The sequence below is a fragment of the Mauremys mutica genome, chromosome 2, assembly GCF_020497125.1.
Source record: "Mauremys mutica isolate MM-2020 ecotype Southern chromosome 2, ASM2049712v1, whole genome shotgun sequence".
Taxonomy (NCBI): domain Eukaryota; kingdom Metazoa; phylum Chordata; order Testudines; family Geoemydidae; genus Mauremys; species Mauremys mutica.
This window is the reverse complement of record NC_059073.1, coordinates 203,765,138-203,783,662: the sequence shown is the minus strand read 5'-3', so window position 1 is coordinate 203,783,662 and position 18,525 is coordinate 203,765,138. Positions and strand designations below refer to the sequence as shown.

General features: G+C 41.7%; 1 protein-coding gene across 4 annotated transcripts in view; it reads right to left on the bottom strand.

The window, feature by feature from the left end:
* The window catches only part of ELMO1 (engulfment and cell motility 1), a 459,394-nt gene that overhangs the window by 230,678 nt on the left and 210,191 nt on the right, over positions 1-18,525 (bottom strand). For 3 of the 4 annotated variants that reach the window (XM_045005400.1, XM_045005399.1, XM_045005401.1), the window contains exon 14: positions 1,475-1,579. In XM_045005400.1, the coding sequence (XP_044861335.1) occupies positions 1,475-1,579 (105 nt within the window). Of the gene's footprint in view, positions 1-1,474; positions 1,580-8,173; positions 8,179-18,525 lie in introns of all 4 variants that reach the window. The other variant, XM_045005402.1, reaches the window with a different exon arrangement.

The following is an 18,525-nucleotide window of genomic DNA, read 5'->3' as shown; positions in this document are numbered from 1 at the left end:
AAATTTCCCTCCAATTTTAAAGTCTATTTAGGTTGCTTAAAAATTATGGCCTACTCTCTTAATTGGGATCAGAGGCTGTATATTGGAGTGTCCCAGTAAAGAGTATTCTACTCTAGGGCTGAGATTTTCAAGGGAGTCGGTTGCCTAATTCTCTTTTAAAAATAAAATAGATTTCAACATATAGTCTCTTAGTTGTGTTTCTTTTAAAACCTACTTTCTAATAAGTAATAATGTTTCCATTTCTTTTTTTATACAGAGTTTAATATTCTTTGCACTCCATGTTACTGCTGCATTCTTTAATGGCCACATTAGATCTGGGCTGAAAGAGAGAGGTCTTTAAAGGGCAGATCTTATTGTCTCCTATTATGGTGACATTCTGCTTATGGGTCATCATTGGACTAGATGTCAGCATGCCCTTTGCAAACCTCTCAAGGCTTTGGCATTATTCTGTTTTATTCAAAGCTGTAGGTTAATGAATATCATTTAAAATTCACTTTTAAATGGAGCTTTCCACATACCATATTTAATATTCCTCTTGGAATTTTTTTTTAAACTAACATTGATATATATGCCTATTGTTTTTCTTCTTGTATTTAGTCTTCTTTAAATAGGTCTCTTCTTCTCTGCAATTGTGCCATTTAGCTGTGCCAACTATCTCAGGAATATTTAATGACTTTCTGGACTTCCACTTTATTGATTTTCTCATCCTCCACTCACTTATAGTAGGTAGGCTTATAGAGGGCAAAATATTCAGTTTCAGGAATATAAAGATCAGGATGTTCACATGCTGAGATTATTGTCTGTTAAATGCCTCTATACATAAGGAAACAACATATAACTCATTGCTATCAAACTGTCTTTAGAATAACTAAGGTAGGAGGAGTGGGCAGGAACTGGCGGGCAGGAGTGGTGTGTGCAGAGTGAATCATGCTCCGGCTCTCCCTGCATCCAAATGAAATACATCATTTCCAGTAGCTTCCTAGCAGGAGTACCTTAATCCCTAGGACACTGTTGATAAGGTCAGTTGACAAGGCGTATTAGACACACTAGAGGAATCTTTACTAGGGAGATACGGTCAGTTTTTGGCAGAGTTAATGGAATGGAGCCGGACAGAGAATTCTGCTTCTTGAGAAAAAAAAGAAAGAAAATCTGCATATTTTTTACAGAATCTTTCAGATTGGACTTCATACATAACACAGGGCATAAACTTATTTCCTCCCTTCCTTTGCAGGTCACGTTACAAAACATAAAGGCCATTAATACTACTTGAATCAGACATACAACACTGGAGCATTCACGCAAAGCTTTCACAGAAAGCTGTGGTGTTCTGCGCCCTGTGGCTTTCTGTTCAGTTGTTAATTACTCTTTGGGATGTCAGGATCCCATCTGTTTTCCTGGAATTATGATTTAAAAATATGAAATAATCTGTGTGAGCTGTGAAACTAAAATGTGTGAAGTGGGAAAGAACCCTTACCCGGATATATGCATCCTGGTGGTGTTTGGCAAAGTACAGCATGTTGTCAAGGGCAAGCATTCCTGGAGGGGTTTGTGTAAAATCCATTGCTGGGTTTACATGATTCTGTGAAAAAGAGAAAAGGTTTACATTATAAATATCTGCACAAAAGCCATCACCCTCATTATTATTATTCATTTGTACTACCATACTGCTTAGAACTCCCGTCACGGACCAGCACCCCACTGTACAGACCACTGCATAAATACAGACCAAGGAGATGGACCATGCCCTGAAGAGCTTACAGTCTAAAGACAGTTATTATCCCTGGCATGTTAATCACTTAGTCTTATAATTATACAAGGTTGACTTTGCAAATGCAGAAATGACTTAGGAGCACAAATCCCACAGAAATTCAAAGGGACTTGTGCTCCTAAGTCATCTAGGTGCTTCTGAATATCCGGCCCATAGCATTATTTCTTACATTTAGTAAACATATGTGGATAAATACATATGTGTATATACTGATATATACCAGTATGTCTAACAATACAATACCTATGGCAGGGGTTCTCAACCTTTTTCTTTCTGAGGCCCACCCAACATGCTATAAAAACTCCATGGCCCACCTGTGTCACAATAATGGGTTTTCCGCATATAAAAACCAGGGCCAGCGTTAGGGGGTAGCAAGCAGGGCAATTGCCTGGGGGGGGGGGCCCTCATGCCACAGGAGTCCCCTCAAAGTTACATTGCTCAGGCTTCGGTTTCAGTCTCAGGAGGCGGGGCTCAGGCTTCAACCCCATGCGGCAGGGCTTCAGCTTTCTGCCATGGGCCCCAGTGAGTCTAATGCTGGCCCTGCTTGGTGGTCCCCAAAACCTGCTCATGGCATCCCAGGGGGCCTCGGACCCCTGGTTGAGAACCACTGACCTATGGGACTATATCAAAGATGTAATGAAGATAAGTGAAAGTTACTTAGTTCAGTAGGTAATGCTTAAGATAGATTAACTGTGTTGGCTCTCATAACCTTCTGCACATAAAGGGTCATGAGGAGAGCTGTGCAAATTTTAGCAGCTTCACTTTGCAGGGGTTCTTGTAAGCATTTTCTCAGGTTTCTGAATTTCTGCACATCTGAATTTCAGATTTGTGCTTGGGGTTTGAACGACTCCAAAAACTCTCAGCAGAACACGGTTGAAACCAGGTCAAACTTGGCAACTTCCAGACCAAACTGCAAAAACCTTTAATTCCACATGCTTTGGACGCAAAACCACAAATCTGTGCAGGTTTGCTAGTGAATCTTTTGATTAAGGAGATATGAAATGTATGTTTTAATTAAGTTCCATGGAATTCAAGGCTTATGTAAATGTGAACATTTGCAGAGTTCTAGACAACAGTACTTCATAGCTCTTAAAAGTAACTTTTTCAAGCTTCTCACAAAGGATAGAATCATAGAATGTCAGGGTTGGAAGGGACCTCAGGAGTCATCTAGTCCAACCCCTGCTCAATGCAGGACCAATCTCCAGACAGATTTTTTTCCCCAGATCCCTAAGTAGCCCCCTCAAGGATTGAACTCACAACCCTGGATTTAGCAGGCCAATGCTCAAAGCACTGAGCTATCCCTCCCCCAAGGGTATAAAGCTATCTGAAATTCTTGTTTTTCATTACACACAGTCTCATCAGGACTTCCTTTTCAGTGTCTTTGGGCTTGTCTGCACTTAAAACGATGCATCTGCACTGCTGTAGCACGTAAGTGAAGATGTTACCTTCACTGGTGCGGTTCTCCTGTTGGTGTAGGTTCTCCAAATCCCTGAGTCTACCCCAGGGGTTAAATTGGTTTAACTGCATCACTCAGGGTTGTAGATTTTTCACATCCTGCATAACATAGTTATGCCAACCTAATTTCCTAGTGAAGACCAGGCCTTCATTTCCAACATTCTAACATACAGAAGTGTCCCCAGTCACTTAGAAACAGCATTTCCATTGTACACGACCCAGCTGAAAGAGGATTTAAAAGTGCATTTATGATCACAAAAGTGATTGTAACAATGACAGAATTCCTATTCCACTAATCGACTCCCTGTGTTTACTCAGTCTCATCCACTTACTTCACTGATTTTACTTCTATTGGCCCAGAACAGCCAATAAAGCTTTTAGAGATTGAGATGGGATTCTACTCCTTTTCTCACATCAACAGAATTGTTAACTAATTTCCATCTGAAGAACCTCTTACTTGTAGATATATGTGAGTAGAAACACTAGCAAGAGGAAACTACACAAAAATAGTTATCCTGTTGCTTTAAGAGACAGACTGAACTTGAATCAGGCTCACACCTCTAGCCAGGGAAAATTGACACACAAACCTAGATTCAAACATTTAGTTATTTTATGTTGAGTAAAGGGCAGGTTGATCAAAGGGGCATTTGAAATGCTAGATTTTAAAGAGGGATCTGGGAAATTCCTCTGGAACTAGATGAGAAGCAGGAAGGAGGAAAGCTTACAAGATATAACGGACAATAGCCTTTGCATGGAGAATTCAGACTATAACAAGAGCTGTCTGAAATTTTTCAAAATTCAAATTTTTTCAACAAATTTTTCTTTGAATTTTAGAATATTGATTAAAAATTGGGACAAAATTCTCAGGATAATGAAGTCCTGCTTTTCACCAGCTCTAACTATTACACTTTCCCGCAAGTGATATATCTGAGCAAATATTGTATTGTTGAAATGCTGGTATAAATAATCTCAACTAGCATTCCTGCTATGGTAGCAAATTCTCTCTCACCATTAACATAAAAAATAGTCATATAGTATGAAGGACCGTGGAAGTTGACGACAGGGGAGAGAAAACCAGGCGACATGACTTAGGGTGGTTGAAAGGGCCAGATGGGGAAAAGATGGGAGAAAGACAGGGATGTGTAACACTCATTGCCCAGACAGTGATATTAGCTAAATCTAAAGGGAACATACCTAGATGAGCTCTGCAGAATTCCTGAATAGGAGTATGTCTAGACTGCATATTGGCTGGCCCGTATCAGCTGACTCTAGCTCAGACTGTGGGGCTATAAAACTGCAATGTAGATATCATGGGACCCCATGATGGGGGAGGGTCCCTGAGCTCAGACATAATGTAGTCATAGTCCACGGAACACATCTCGGGTATGTCTACATTGTAACAAAACACCCTGTCCAGCCTGAGCCCAGATATCTGCTTTGCGATTTTATAGTCCCACAGTCTGAGCTCAAGTCATCGGACACAGGGCAGCCGGGGGTGTTTTATTGCAGTATAGACATACCCAAGATGTGTTCTGTAGACTGATTCCAATGTTTAAATCTGATCTCTCTGTGTTTTTAATACATTTTGTTTTGATTCAGACCTCTTGAATCTCAGGGCTCCTTTACACACTTTTTTTTTAACCAATTAGTTAAAGTGGCACAACTCCCCTACAATGGGCACAGTAATACCAGTATAAAGGAGCTTATAGCACTATAGCTTATTTTGGTACATTTATGGAATTAAGCTATACTGACATAAGCTCCTTTATACAGGTATAACTGGAGAGGGGTTGTGCCACTCTAACTATATCAGTGTGTAAATCAACAGGGTTAAAACTGGTACAAGAACGGCATATAGACCTGCCCTGCTGTTTGCAATTTCACACAGACTGCAATGGGAAGGCAAAACAGACTTCCACCTGTAAGAAAGAAGAGGTAATGAAAGCAGCGTGTCTGGAGCCTACCCTGCCTGGGATATGCATTAGGGACTCCTCTCCCGGAAGGTATGTCTCTTGCAAGGCTGGGTTGGGCAGACACACAGGAAACATCTATTGTACCCTGCACAATAACTAAGTTTAAGGGACAAAATATAACAGTGAACATCTCAGCTGCACCTCCTCTACACGTACAACACTCTACAAGTGGAGCAGAATGATGTGCAAGCCATAGGGAACACAATTTGACCTTCGGATCTCTGGCTGATAGTTGGAGGAGGGGAACATCTTTGCACTGATAAACTAAGCACATTTAATAGGAAAGGAAACTGTGCAATGCCATTTTGACAATCACTTTTCAGAATATAACTGCATTTTAGGTTAAGTGCTATGCACAATTCTCTTCTCTTTGTCTTCAGCTCTAGGGTAGACAAAATGAATGTGGATAAAATACCCTTTCTTGGCAAGCATACAGTATCAACACTAGACCCAGTCCATTTTCTTTAGCGGTTAGCATTTCTTTTTTTGGTATCTACAATGTTAAAACCAACTAATAAGAAGTCAAATAAACATACGTTAAATACAAATAACTTATATAGATCAAATTTCTAGCCTGGTTCGGTGATCTTAAGTGACACGGAGACCACAGCAAAAAAATTATAAGAAGAGAAATCTCACCATGGCTCATTTCTCCAGACAGTGTCTCTTGGCACTGCTTGTTCAATCAGAAAGCCAGACCGCCATCACTCATCATTTCTCTTTTGTTTGAGTCAAACCCATATGCCTACCTAAACTGTGGATCCTAATTTTTAAGTTCTTTCCTCCTATAACACTAGGATCCTCAGCTGCCGTAAATCACAGATCAGTGGAGCAATACCAACTGACAACAGCTGATGGAATGTACGGCGTGTATGAAACAATACATTTTATTTTCAATTCTTCAGCAAATCAGAAAACAAAATAAAACTGACATTTTATTAAAACATAATGATCTCCTTCTCTGAACATGTTTTGAATATTTATGGTTGAAAATATAAATCCCTCAAAAAGAGGGTTACAATAAAGATACCAAACTAAACTATCTAAAATATTGTCATGAATAATTTAAAAAGTATCCAAGCCCTCAATCTATGACATAATTTATTAAAAACATGAGTCACAATGCCCAAGGGCAAACGAACTGCATCTGTTTAGTATAAAGTCTGGTATATTTCACTCATTGTAGAGAATCAAGAATGGGAAATGCATAAGGAACTGATTTGCTTTGTAGCCTAGAGAAGTTTAGTTCATTTATAACTTTTTCATAACAGACTGAAGAACAGTTACATATCTTTCAGTATCTGAGCAGCACGTGCCAACTATAGCTACTGTACTATATATGCTAAAAAATCAGAATCATTGAGCATTTGCTACCCAGCCACAGATTCAGGCACAATGCTGTCTGGGTATGCCATCTTTTGGAGGGGATGTAAATCCCAAATAGAAATGTGTGGCTGGAAAAGACCTTGAGGGGTCATCTAGTCTAACCGCCAGCACTGAGGCAGGACCAAGTATTCCTAGACCATCCCTGACAGGTGTTTGTCTAACCGGTTCTTAAAAAACTTTTGTGACAGGGATTCTATAACCTCTCTTTGAAGCCTATTCCAGAACTTAACTTCCCTTATTAGAAAGTTTTTCCTACTATCTAAACTAAATCTCCATTTCTGCAAATTAAGCCTATTATTTCTATTCCTACCTTCAGTGGACATGGAGAACAACCGATTTTCATTCTTTTTATAACAGCCCTTAACATATCTGAAGACATATCAGGTACCCCCTCCATCTTCTTTTCTTAAGATTAAAGATGCCCAGTTTTTGTTGTTGTTGTTTTTTAACCTTTTCTCACAGGCCTAGTTTTTCTAAACATGTTATCATTTTTGTTGCATTCCTCTGGATTGTCTCACAATTTGTCCACATCTTTCCTAAAGTATGGCACCCAGAATTGGAGACAGTCCTCCAGCTGAGGCCTCACCAGTGCTAAGTAAAGCAGGACAATTACCTCCCTTATCTTACATGCAACACTCCTGTTAATATACCAAAGAATGATATTAGCCTTTTTTGCAACTGCATCACTTAGTTGAGTAATATTCAATTTGTTATCCACTATGACCCCTCGATCCTTTCCAGCAGTACTACCACCTAGCCAGTTATTCTCCATTTCGTACTTGTGTATTTGATTTTTCCTTTCTAAGTGAAGTACTTTGCACTTATCTTTACTGAATTTCATCTTGTTGGTTTCAGACCAATTCTCCAGCTTTTCAAGGTTGTTTTGAATCAGCCATGGTGTGGACACATGACTCTTTTTCCTGTATAGAAGTCATGGGCAAAGGTCAACAGTCGACATTTCTGTGGCCTCTCATACCATAAAATAGCAATGGCCTTCCTTTCATTAAAACCATTCAAGAACATACCATAGCAAACAATCCTGCACTGGGTGGGGGCAAGATAGCCTAGATGAACTAATGGGAAATTTCCACATTAATTCCTATTATTCTAAAAAGACAGAGGAGATGATGGGAGAGATGAAGCCTGCTCATGTATATGAAATGCCTAATTTCTACCTTTTCCTGTGGTGGTCACCAAACTATTAGGATTCAAGGAGGGAGGAGTACTGGCCTTGGATTCAGAAGATGTGGGGTCTATTTCCTCCTCTATATCCGGCTCCCTGAATGACCTCAGGCAAGTCACTTGGGGGAAGATCTTCTCCTGGCTTCCTGTGGCCATTAAAAACCGCACAGCGTGTTTCACAAGATTAGAGTTATTCTGGATAAACTCCAATTGGAGTAATTACATTCAACCTACCTAAGGTTTTCCTGTAATTCTAATTGGATAAAGCATTATTCGTTTTCTGTCCTAAACTGTTGTATTGTGCTACTGGTTGCTTTTTAAAAGCAGCCACCTTCCACTCAAGAGGTGGATATATTTCAGTGTCAGGAGTATCCTCATACATGGCATAATAGTGTATATGGTACAGCACAATAACTGTGTACTGTCTATTGGCAACTGTTGACTTTTGAATGGTGACCACTATTTCTTTATTTTACTCCTAACCATGTTCTTACATTTTTTCATGCTGTAGTGTATAAGCAATGTTAAATTTGAATGCGGGGGTTGGGGTGTGTGGAGCCTTGCAAACTGGCTGTGAGAGGTGTTGGATCCTGTTACCACTATTCTCCATATGAAGACCAGACTTGAGTTTTCCCCAGCTCAAATAAGAGAAGTTATTTGATGGGAACACAGGGAGAGATGGAGGACCTTGAGTCTCCCCCTCAAAGACCAGCAATAGGGTTGTGTCCAGGAAAGAAGCTGGAGCCTCTTGGTAAAGTCATTATATAGTCAGAGTCTCATAAAATTTGGATAGCTTTTATGTAAGAGTCCAATCTGGTGAATGCTTACCTGAACGAAACCACTAAATCTTTAAAGTTGAATGTTATCAGTTATGACTGGAGGTGGCTCAAAGTTTTCCACAGAGAAAAGAACAGTATTTTCTGAAAAACGTTGATGAAAATTACCCATTTTCTAGCTAGCACTTGCTGTGATTTCTGAGAGACAGAACTGGTCATCTGCCCCAACCCTGAATAGCTTTTACTATACATTCCCTCTTTCTTTTGTATCCAAACCAATTCTCCAGGGATAGAAAGGAAAACAGGATAATCAATTAGCTCTGAATTGCTGGTGCACCAAAGTTAAAATCTTCCTTAGGTCAAATGTGAAAATTAGATTGGCATATACATGGCCACCAGCTGATCTTTGCTCAGGAAGAATTCTGAACAGAGATGGTATGAATGTTGCAAATTAGGTATATGGTACATTGACATAATTGAGTAGGGAACATTTCACAGTGACTGACTCATTCTAAAAATATCGGTGAATACCATGCCCCATACCTGAGCCTTTTCCTAATTACTTCCCACCTCTTCTAAACAAAGCATTTCCATATCTTCGCTTTAACAGAGTAATTATTTTAACCAACAAATGTGCGTACACAGAAAGTACTACACAGAAAATATATTTGTGAGGAGGTATTCGATTAAAGTTCTTAAGGAGGAGCAACCGAGACTTTTAATTTAACTGTACCATATTTAAAGAGGTTAGGCACAAGTTTCACAATACAATTTAATGAGATGGGACAATGGTATCAGGGTTTTTAACCGCTGACATTCTAGAAAAATGAAACTGAGAAATATCAAGGAGAACATTCTTTTTATTCTCTCTCAAAATGTGTATTTTGATATTACCAAGCTTTCTCTGATTTTTGCATTCTCCCACAGTGACATTGTAGACAAAGGGAAAATTTAACTGGAGGACTGTTGAATAAAAATACAGCGTATCTTGAGTCAGATGTCTTTAAACTCAAAATTCAAGAGGCTCGTTTACTAATTAAAATTGTATATTTTTATAATCGTTAAAATACTTTTAGCATGAGTCATTATATGATATACACACACAATCCAATAAACTCCCCTATGTATCTATTAGCTAAATTTTTAACATAGACTTGCAAAATTGTTTGCCCACTTGCACAGGGTTTTCAGGGGGGATGGAGGGCTGGAGGTGGTTTGCTAGCAAGTAAAACATTGTTCACTTTTTCAGTATCATCATGAAGGTAAAGGGTGTACCTGGGCTGGTAAATTTTTATGATGGATTTGTAAGCCTTATTAATAACATGCATATGCTATTGTCTAAAAATAAAACTTACTTGAATAGATCTAATGCATGCAACTGTCTTTCTTGACAGATTTTGGACTCATCAATTCAACAGACCTGTCAATCTGCAAATAAATTATGACCTCCCCCCAGCATCTCCTCTCTCTCAAAACAAAACAACCCCACTCCATACCCAAAATAAAACAAAAGTATTTTTTGAAATCTGACCCCTGTGATAAACTCAGGACAGACAGCTGCAAGGGAGGGGTAGAAACCAGTCTCAGAGGGTTAAAAGACCCTCCTCCCTATCAACTGGGGGGTAACTATGGGTCAATCAGGTTCAGCTGAGAAGGGGTTACCAAAGTATCAATTAGAATCAGCTGAGAGGGAGCTACCTGAGGTTAATTAGGATCAGCTGATTCCAACTAAGGGCTGCCTGAGACCTTTTTAAACCCTCCCCTGGGGGGAGGGAGGGGAAGAGGTAATAAAAGGTAATAATTGGAGATATACCAATCTCCTAGAGCTGGAAGGGACCTTGAAAGGTCATCGAGTCCAGCCCCCTGCCTTCACTAGCAGGACCAATTTTTGCCCCAGATCCCCCCTCAAGGATTGAACTCACAACCCTGGGTTTAGCAGGCCAATGCTCAAACCACTGAGCTATCCCTCCCCCTTCTGGCAGAGAAGGAGCCCTGCTGCCAGAAGGTTAGGAGCAGCAAGATAGCGAGCCTCACCAGGAGGAGAGGCAGTATTCTCTCCCACAAGGGAGAAAAATACGCTAAGAAGGACTGGCGGAGAGAAGGAACAGACTTCCCCTGTGTCCCAAGGGGGACCATATTACCCAAGCCTGTCTCACCAGGGCTAAAAGCTGGGGAGACCGAGAAGGTGCCTTGCCACACCTCCCCTATAGAACTCCAAAATCATTGGGCCAGATTCTCAGCTGATAGCTCCACTGAAGTCAATGGAGAATCTGTCCCTTTATGTAATTTTTTTAAGAAAAGAGACAAGTTTATGATCAGCATTTCAAAACTGTGAATGTTATGCTTGCGTGACCTAAATAGAGCACTAGAGCCATCAGATTAAGCATAGTCGTGCAATTCAAAGTGCAGTATTGCATGGGTTTCTGAGTTTAGCTAATTACATTTTATCAGCATGTTTTAAAGCTCCCATGTGGCTCCAGTTCAGCTCTACATACAATTTATACAATAGTTTTACTGTTCCACTGAGTTAGCTCTCTGGATGTGACACTCTGTAGCTAAAAGTAGCACACTGGAACCACCATATTCACCACTGTGATAGGATTATGATGTATTATGGATTACAAAATATGCCTTGTGAGGTATCATTTTCAAGTACTGATTTGCTGAACAATAATATCCTGTTGGATTATATATACTACCATTGTATTATGAGGTGTATATATATATGTTACTGAAAATATGTTGTGTGATGGGAACACCCACAACCAGACTTTCAATTACAACAAAGGAGTTGTTAAAGGCAACACCCAATGCACTATCCCAGAGACTTCTTAGAGAAGGCACATATACAATGGAGACTACTTGACCAATTGGGACAGACTGACACCCCCATGTCACAGCAAGGATCTAACAGCTGGAAAAGGGTATAAAAAGAGAGACAGTGACATCATCACTTGGCCTCTTCCCCCTCACCCCACCTCAAGACCTAGAAGAAGGTCTGGAAGAAAAAGACTGAACTGAGGGAATTTGGTCCCAGGCTGGAAAAGGGTCCAGTCTGTGTACTGAAGAACTGTAAGCTATGTGTACCATCCGCTGGGATAAGAAAAGCTGTTTGATTCAGCTCTTGCTTAGTCTAAAAAGTTTAGGATTATGAATGCGTGTTTATTTTCTTAAGATAACCATTTCTGAACTGTATGCCTACCACTTATAATCACCTTAAATCCATCTTTTTCTAGTTAATAAACTTATTTTAATATTTTATCCTTACCAGTGATTTTGTCTAAAGCGCTTGGGAAGTCTGCTCAGGTTACAAAGGCTGGTACACATCCACTTTCCTTTGACAAAGTGGCAAACTATGTAACAAACTTACACTGGCCAGTGCAAGATGGTACAGTTCTCGGGTGCAAGACTGGGAGCTAGGGGGTATTGGCTGGAGCCTCCCTATCGATGGTTCATGAGTGGCTGGGAGATCATTCATGCAACTCAGTTGAGTGTGCCCCTACCTATGGATGGCTGTCAGCGTGCAATGCCTGTCAGAGCCTTGTAGCTTGACATCAGCATCACAGTGTGATGGGCCGCACAGGTTGGTGTGTAAGGAGGGCTAAGCAGACCCACAACCCAGATTGCACCCCAGGGACCTCGTTACACTGGGTCTTGATTTCTAAGCGTACTGGCTATAACAGAACTTTTTAAACAAAAAGGAACAGAAAATGGACTTTGTGCCATTGCGCTGCCCTGTCTTCTCATTTATGATATAACTCCTAATCACCTCTTTGGGTTTCTTTTAGAAAGCAGCTGGCTGACTTTTAAAATCTGACAGGCACTAAGCACTCCATCTGAACTGGTGGCTTTTTGATATTTAAAACAGAACAGGTTTCAATACAAGTGAGATTAACATTTAAGAAGTGGATACAGCTCATAATAGTCTCATGTTTAAAATGAATCAAGGGTTCATCTCCATTACAATGACTTTTCCTCTCTTTGGCTTCAAGAAGCATCACTAAACATCTCAGACTCCACTGAACTCAGCAAGTAGCTAAGACCTGGCCTACATGCAGTTTTTGTGCAGGTATAACTCCTTTGGTTAGGCGTGTGTTGGCACGAATACAACCCCCTCATGTGGATGCACTTATTCCAGTATAAAGGCACCTTATACCAGTACAGTTTATTCCCCTTCCTATATGGGAATAGCTATACAATATAAGCCCCTTTAGACCAATACAGTTGTGTCCACACTAGGAGGTTGTACTGCTTCAACTATACTGATATAAAGTAGTACAGCTTTTGTGTGTAGACAAGGCTTAACATATCAATCCCTCTACTGTCTGAACTGAATAATTAGCAGAGGAGGATGGGGAAGGGGGTGTAAATTAGTTGGACCCAGGGGGATTTTCCTCCATGTATGACTTAAACTACATTCTATTTGCTTTAATCTGGCACATCCCTGAGACAAAATTTGTTCCTCAGAGATATGTTTACAAGCCAATGATTAATGTAAACATCCAGACAGAGTTGTGCCTGTTTACAGGAGGGATTGGGAGTGTGGGAGATGAACTCCGATGGAGGGAAAGGGATTCCCTATTCTTCCCTTCAGTACAAAACCACTCGGGGTTTTGACTGTGATCCCACAAACTTGAAGCCAGTAGGGTGTAAGGAAAACAACAATAACGTACAGGACGTCACACAGATATCCAGCAGGATTGCAACTGAGCTGAATTCTATGTAACTTGAGCCCTGCCTGCCTTAGAGACTGCCTCTCTCCCTGTGCGTGTCTGGGGAAAGTTGATCAAAGACACAGCTATAACACAAGTCCTCTGCAAAAGAGATATGTCTGCATATATGGTTCAGTAAAGTTGTGGTTATACATCCTGGTGCACTGATGTAGTTCCTAACCTCCTGCCCCCACACACACCCCTAGTTTAAATGGCTGTTTGGCAGGAGTCCTCAGCTCTGGAATTTACTTTGACCCCTAGCATCATCTGTGTCTAATACAAGGCCTATCTGTTTTTGCAAGCTTTTCCAAGGGAAGGGAATGGGGTCACACAGAGGTCCAGAATGGATGGGCTGGGCAAAAGTTTTTTGTTGACATCGAAAGCCATTTGTAAAATGTTGTGTTTCATTATTCTGAGTTTAGAATGTGCAGTAAGAGATTATTGATTAGTGCACTGTAAAAATATAAACAAAACAATCCGAATGATAAATCGTTCCTCATTTTCCCATCCAAGAAAATGTATGCTACAGAGCTTCGACCCATAAGCATAACTTAAATGACCACCAAAATCATATCTGCTACTATACACAATATGAGCTGAACCAAGGATGGAAAACTAAAACATATACAAATATTTTGAATAATAAAATGTATTTGGCTTCCCTATAAAGGCACATTGAAAGATTCTTTGCTCTGGTCCCAATCTGGCATTCTGTTTCACTTGCTACAGCTGATGCTATCATAAATGTGCAATAGTAAATAGTTACTATAGATGAAAGTATCCACCATCAGCAGTAGCAGAGGAAACAGAAAGGGAAGAAATGAGGCAAAATTATTTTGTTTTAAACTATATTTATTTGCAATATTTAGATGATCATAATGAACAAGAACTAAACCTAGGCACAACCAAAAAAAGGAAGGTTACTTAAGTTATGGTAACTGGATGCAAGAGTTCGTCTCCATTTAGGCGTGGTCCCTAATCGTATTTCCTGTGAGATGAGCACATGTTCCATGCGCTTGACACCAGAAACTCTTCAATAGCAGTATACATTGATCTGTGCCTGCTCCCTTCACTTCTTTGTGCTTCGAATCAACGGTCTAAGAGGGTGGATGGGGGAGGGTCTCTCCATTTCCGGCTCTTCCACAAATCAAGAGCGGATCCGAGCAAAAGGGAAGGAGGGTGGATGGGGAATACCCATAGGGACCATACACCTCCAAGAATTCCAGTTACTATAAGGTAAGTAACCTTCCTTTCTTCTTCGAGTGATGGTCCTTATAGGTACTCACTGGGCAGATTCCCAAGCAATGCTCATTGAGGAGAAGGGTGCACGGAAGTGCTCTGAACCACAGATCATAGGATGGCTGAACCAAAGGACGCAGCTTTGGCAGAAGCTTGAATGAGGGCACAATGCCTAGTTAATGTATGAATGCAACCCCATTCCGGAGCTGGAATTCCTTGCAGGAAAGCTACCTAAGCAGCCTGAGCTCTTGCTGATAGACTGTGGAGAAGGGAGCCCCATAAATTCATAACAGGTGGAAATCCATGTACATAGTCTTTGGGAAGAGATTGCTTCCCCTTTCATTCTTTCAGTGATGGTGATGAATAACTTTGGAGACATCCAAAAAGGCTTTGTCCTGTACAGCTAAAAGGCTAGAGTCCTGCATACTCTAGGGAGTAGAGCCTCCCGTCCTCTATTACTGTGAGGCTTTGCTTAGAAGATGGGCAGATGAATGGTCTGATTCGGGTGAAATCCAGAAGGGACCTCAGTGTTCATCTTTGTAATTAAAATGCAGTGATTAGAATATCTTTTATGATAACACTGGTGTTTTCTTTTAAAGAGGAGGAAGAAAATCATTAAATGAATGTACGAGAAACTACTGCAACAAAATGAACATAAAATAATAATAATTAGAATTTGCCTGTGGTTATGATTCTATCAGGAACTCACAAGGGAAATATACAGGATATTGCTGCACTTCATCATTCAGACGATTCTGGGTACAATTTTGAATCGATGAATCCTCTCTCTCTCTCTCCACCCCCTCCATTTGTACTGTGGTAGCATCAAGGAGCCCAAGTGATGGACTAGGGCCCTATTGTACTAGGCACCGTACAAACAGAACCTAAAAAAGACAGTAGCCATTAATGCAGCGAGTTATTCTTTTCATAGAACTGAATGGACTCTGATGATTGTGATGAGAGTGGGTAGAAAGGTGAGGATACTTGACGCAGATGTTCTAAGCTAGTAGAGAACAATGAGATTCGTGAAACACATCCAACACCAGTTAATTAAAAAATTGGCAGAAATCTTATTCCCAGCTCCCTTCAGAGACCTCTGCAAAATAAATGATAGTTGTTTTTTCTTTGGCTTTTCTTTCTCAGCAAGCTGACACTGCAGCTGTGTGCAAAAGGAATGGGTCACATTGTATTTGGTTCAAATGAAAGTTCAGAGATGTGTCAGCCTTGTGCTTGCAAATGCTCCACTTCAAAATGAATTGGCCATGTGAATTTACCAGGTGCCTAGGAGACACACATAGTAGCTGTCAAAACTCAGCACCAGGCGACGAAGTTAAAATGTCATCCATGGCTAGGCATATAGACCCAAGATCCCAAGGGTAACAAAGTGTACTGGCACCACAGAACTGCGATTTACACAGTGCCATTTGTTTTATTATCTGTAACCAGGTCAAGCTTCCAATAACCAAGTAAAACAGACTGAAAACTATCCTACAACAAAGTAACTGTCAACAACTCTGATAGCCTATCTGTGGTCTTAAGTCAGTATATGAATAGCTCTACAGTCAAATCCTTGTCTCCTATCTAAGTACAAGCAGCCAAGCTTAGCACAATAAGGGGTTGCATGGGGGTTGGAGGAAAGAATACAGCCCCTACTCTTGGAGCAGTAGTCTTGGAGCAACCACTACTACAGTCCTGAGGTGGCAATAGCCTATGCCCATCCCGCACACACATAGTCAGGGGGTAAAGGCTGATGGATCCATTTATTACTGGATTCAACTAGACTTAACTCCAGTTCTCTCCTGGCCCACTATATGAGAATGCAGAAAGCCCCCCAAGCAGATCTTGGCTCTGCAATAAACCTTTTACATGGAGTCACAGGCTAGCTGGCCCTTTAAGGCAAGATAGGCTCAGCCTAGTCTTGTGGCCTAGCAGTTACCCGTCAGTCCTGCCCCTTGATTTAGACGTGTAGAGGCAATAATTGATCCCGGCTCATTGTAATGGAGTTATAGTGACTGACCTCACCTGCAGGGGACTACTTAGACAGAGTGGAACTCAGCTGAGGGGAGAAGACCTGGGAGAAAGGAGTGAGGGAGCTGCCCCTCATTCTGGGAGAGGTCTGGGGCAGACACACTGAGAAAGGCCACAGGGATAGAAACTGACCCTTGTGGTAGGTAATTGAAAGGAGACAAAACCCAGGGAGCGACTGCAAAGGAGGCAGGACTCTCCTTGGAGAGAAACCCACAGAGGGCAGAGTTAGGGCCTGCAACAGGTGGAGGAGACCCAGAGGGACCAGATCAGGCTCCGTGGAAGGGAGTCCTGAGACAGGGTTTGTAACTGGAAGGAGCAGACTTCAGTAGTGCAAGGGGGTAGAAAAATTATTCGGATTTGTTTCAATTTTCATCTGGACCGTCTGCTTAGCCCAAAAAGAGACTGAACTTTCCGTGACTTGGCTGAAGGGCTGAGTCCCAGGAGACCCAGTGAGAGGCAGATGGCCTGCAGGAAGTACTGGAGCCAAAGACACCAGCAACATTACACATGGACACAAGAGTGTGCCTTGGACTTCCCACTTTGGGAAATGGGAACCACACCATTTCTCCTATACCTGCAGCCGTCTCCAGACATGAAGAAGGCAAGATTTGTTCTTAAATTTGGGATGCTAACAGATAGTGGGTGAAACACCTTTCAGAGGAGTACATTTCATCATCTGACATGGAAGATATTTAACTAAGCACATTCTAAGGCCTGGCCTACACTATGAGTTTATCTCGAATTTAGCGGCATTAAACCGAATTAACCCTGCACCCGTCCACACAACGAAGCCCTTTATTTCGGTATAAAGGGCTCTTAATATCGATATCTGTACTCCTCCCCGACGAGGGGAGTAGCGCTCAAATTGGTATTGCCATTTCGGATTAAGGTTAGTGTGGCCGCAATTTGACGGTATTGGCCTCCGGGACCTATCCCACAGTGCACCACTGTGACCGCTCTGGACAGCAATGTGAACTCAGATGCACTGGCCAGGTAGACAGGAAAATCCCTGCGAACTTTTGAATTTCATTTCCTGTTTTCCCAGCATGGAGCACTGATCAGCAGTCCCAGAATCAAAAAAGAGCTCCAGCATGGACCGTACAGGAGATACTGAATCTGATCTCTGTATGGGGGAGATGAATCCAATCTCCGTTCCAATAGACGAAATGCCAAAACATTTGAAAAAATCTCCAAGGCTATGATGGACAGAGGCCACAACAGGGACTCAACACAGTGCTGAAACTTAAGGAGCTGAGACAAGCGTACCAGAAAGCCAAAGAATCAAATGGACACTCACAGAGGGAGGGGCGACTGACAACTGTAGCTATCCCGCAGTTCCCGCACTCTCCGAAAACCATTTGAATTCTTGGCTGAGCTCCTAAAGCCTGAAGGGTCAAAAACATTGTCGCGGGTGGTTCAGGGTATATGTCATCAGCCCCCGCCCTCCCTCCGTGAAAGCAAAGGGGAAAAAATCCTCTCTCGCCTTTTTTCAGTGTCACCGTATGTCTACTGGATGCTGCTGGCAGACACGGTGCTGTAGCGCTACACAACACTTCCCTTCTCTTGCCTTGCGGATGGCAGATGGTACAGTAGGACTAATAGCCATCATCGTCGTCCTGTGAGTGCTCCTGGCTGGCCTCGGTGAGGTCGGCCGGAGGTGCCTGGGCAAAAATGGGAATGACTCCAGGTCATTCTCTTCTTTAAGCTTTGTCTAATGGAGATTCATTCCTGCCTGGAATATCATAGCAGCTGGAGGCTGCCCTCCTCTCCCCCTTTTGATCTCTGCTTGCAGAGGCAATAAAGTCGGTGTTGTTTCTTATTCATGCATTCTTTATTACTTCATCACACAAATGGGGGGATAACTGCCACGGTAGCCCAGGAGGGTTGGGGGAGGAGGGAAGTAATGGGTGGCGTTGTTACAGGGGCACCCCCTAGAATGGCATGCAGCTCATCATTTCTGCGGGCTCTGACCCGGAGCGGCTGTTTGCCTCTCTGGTTCTTTAGTA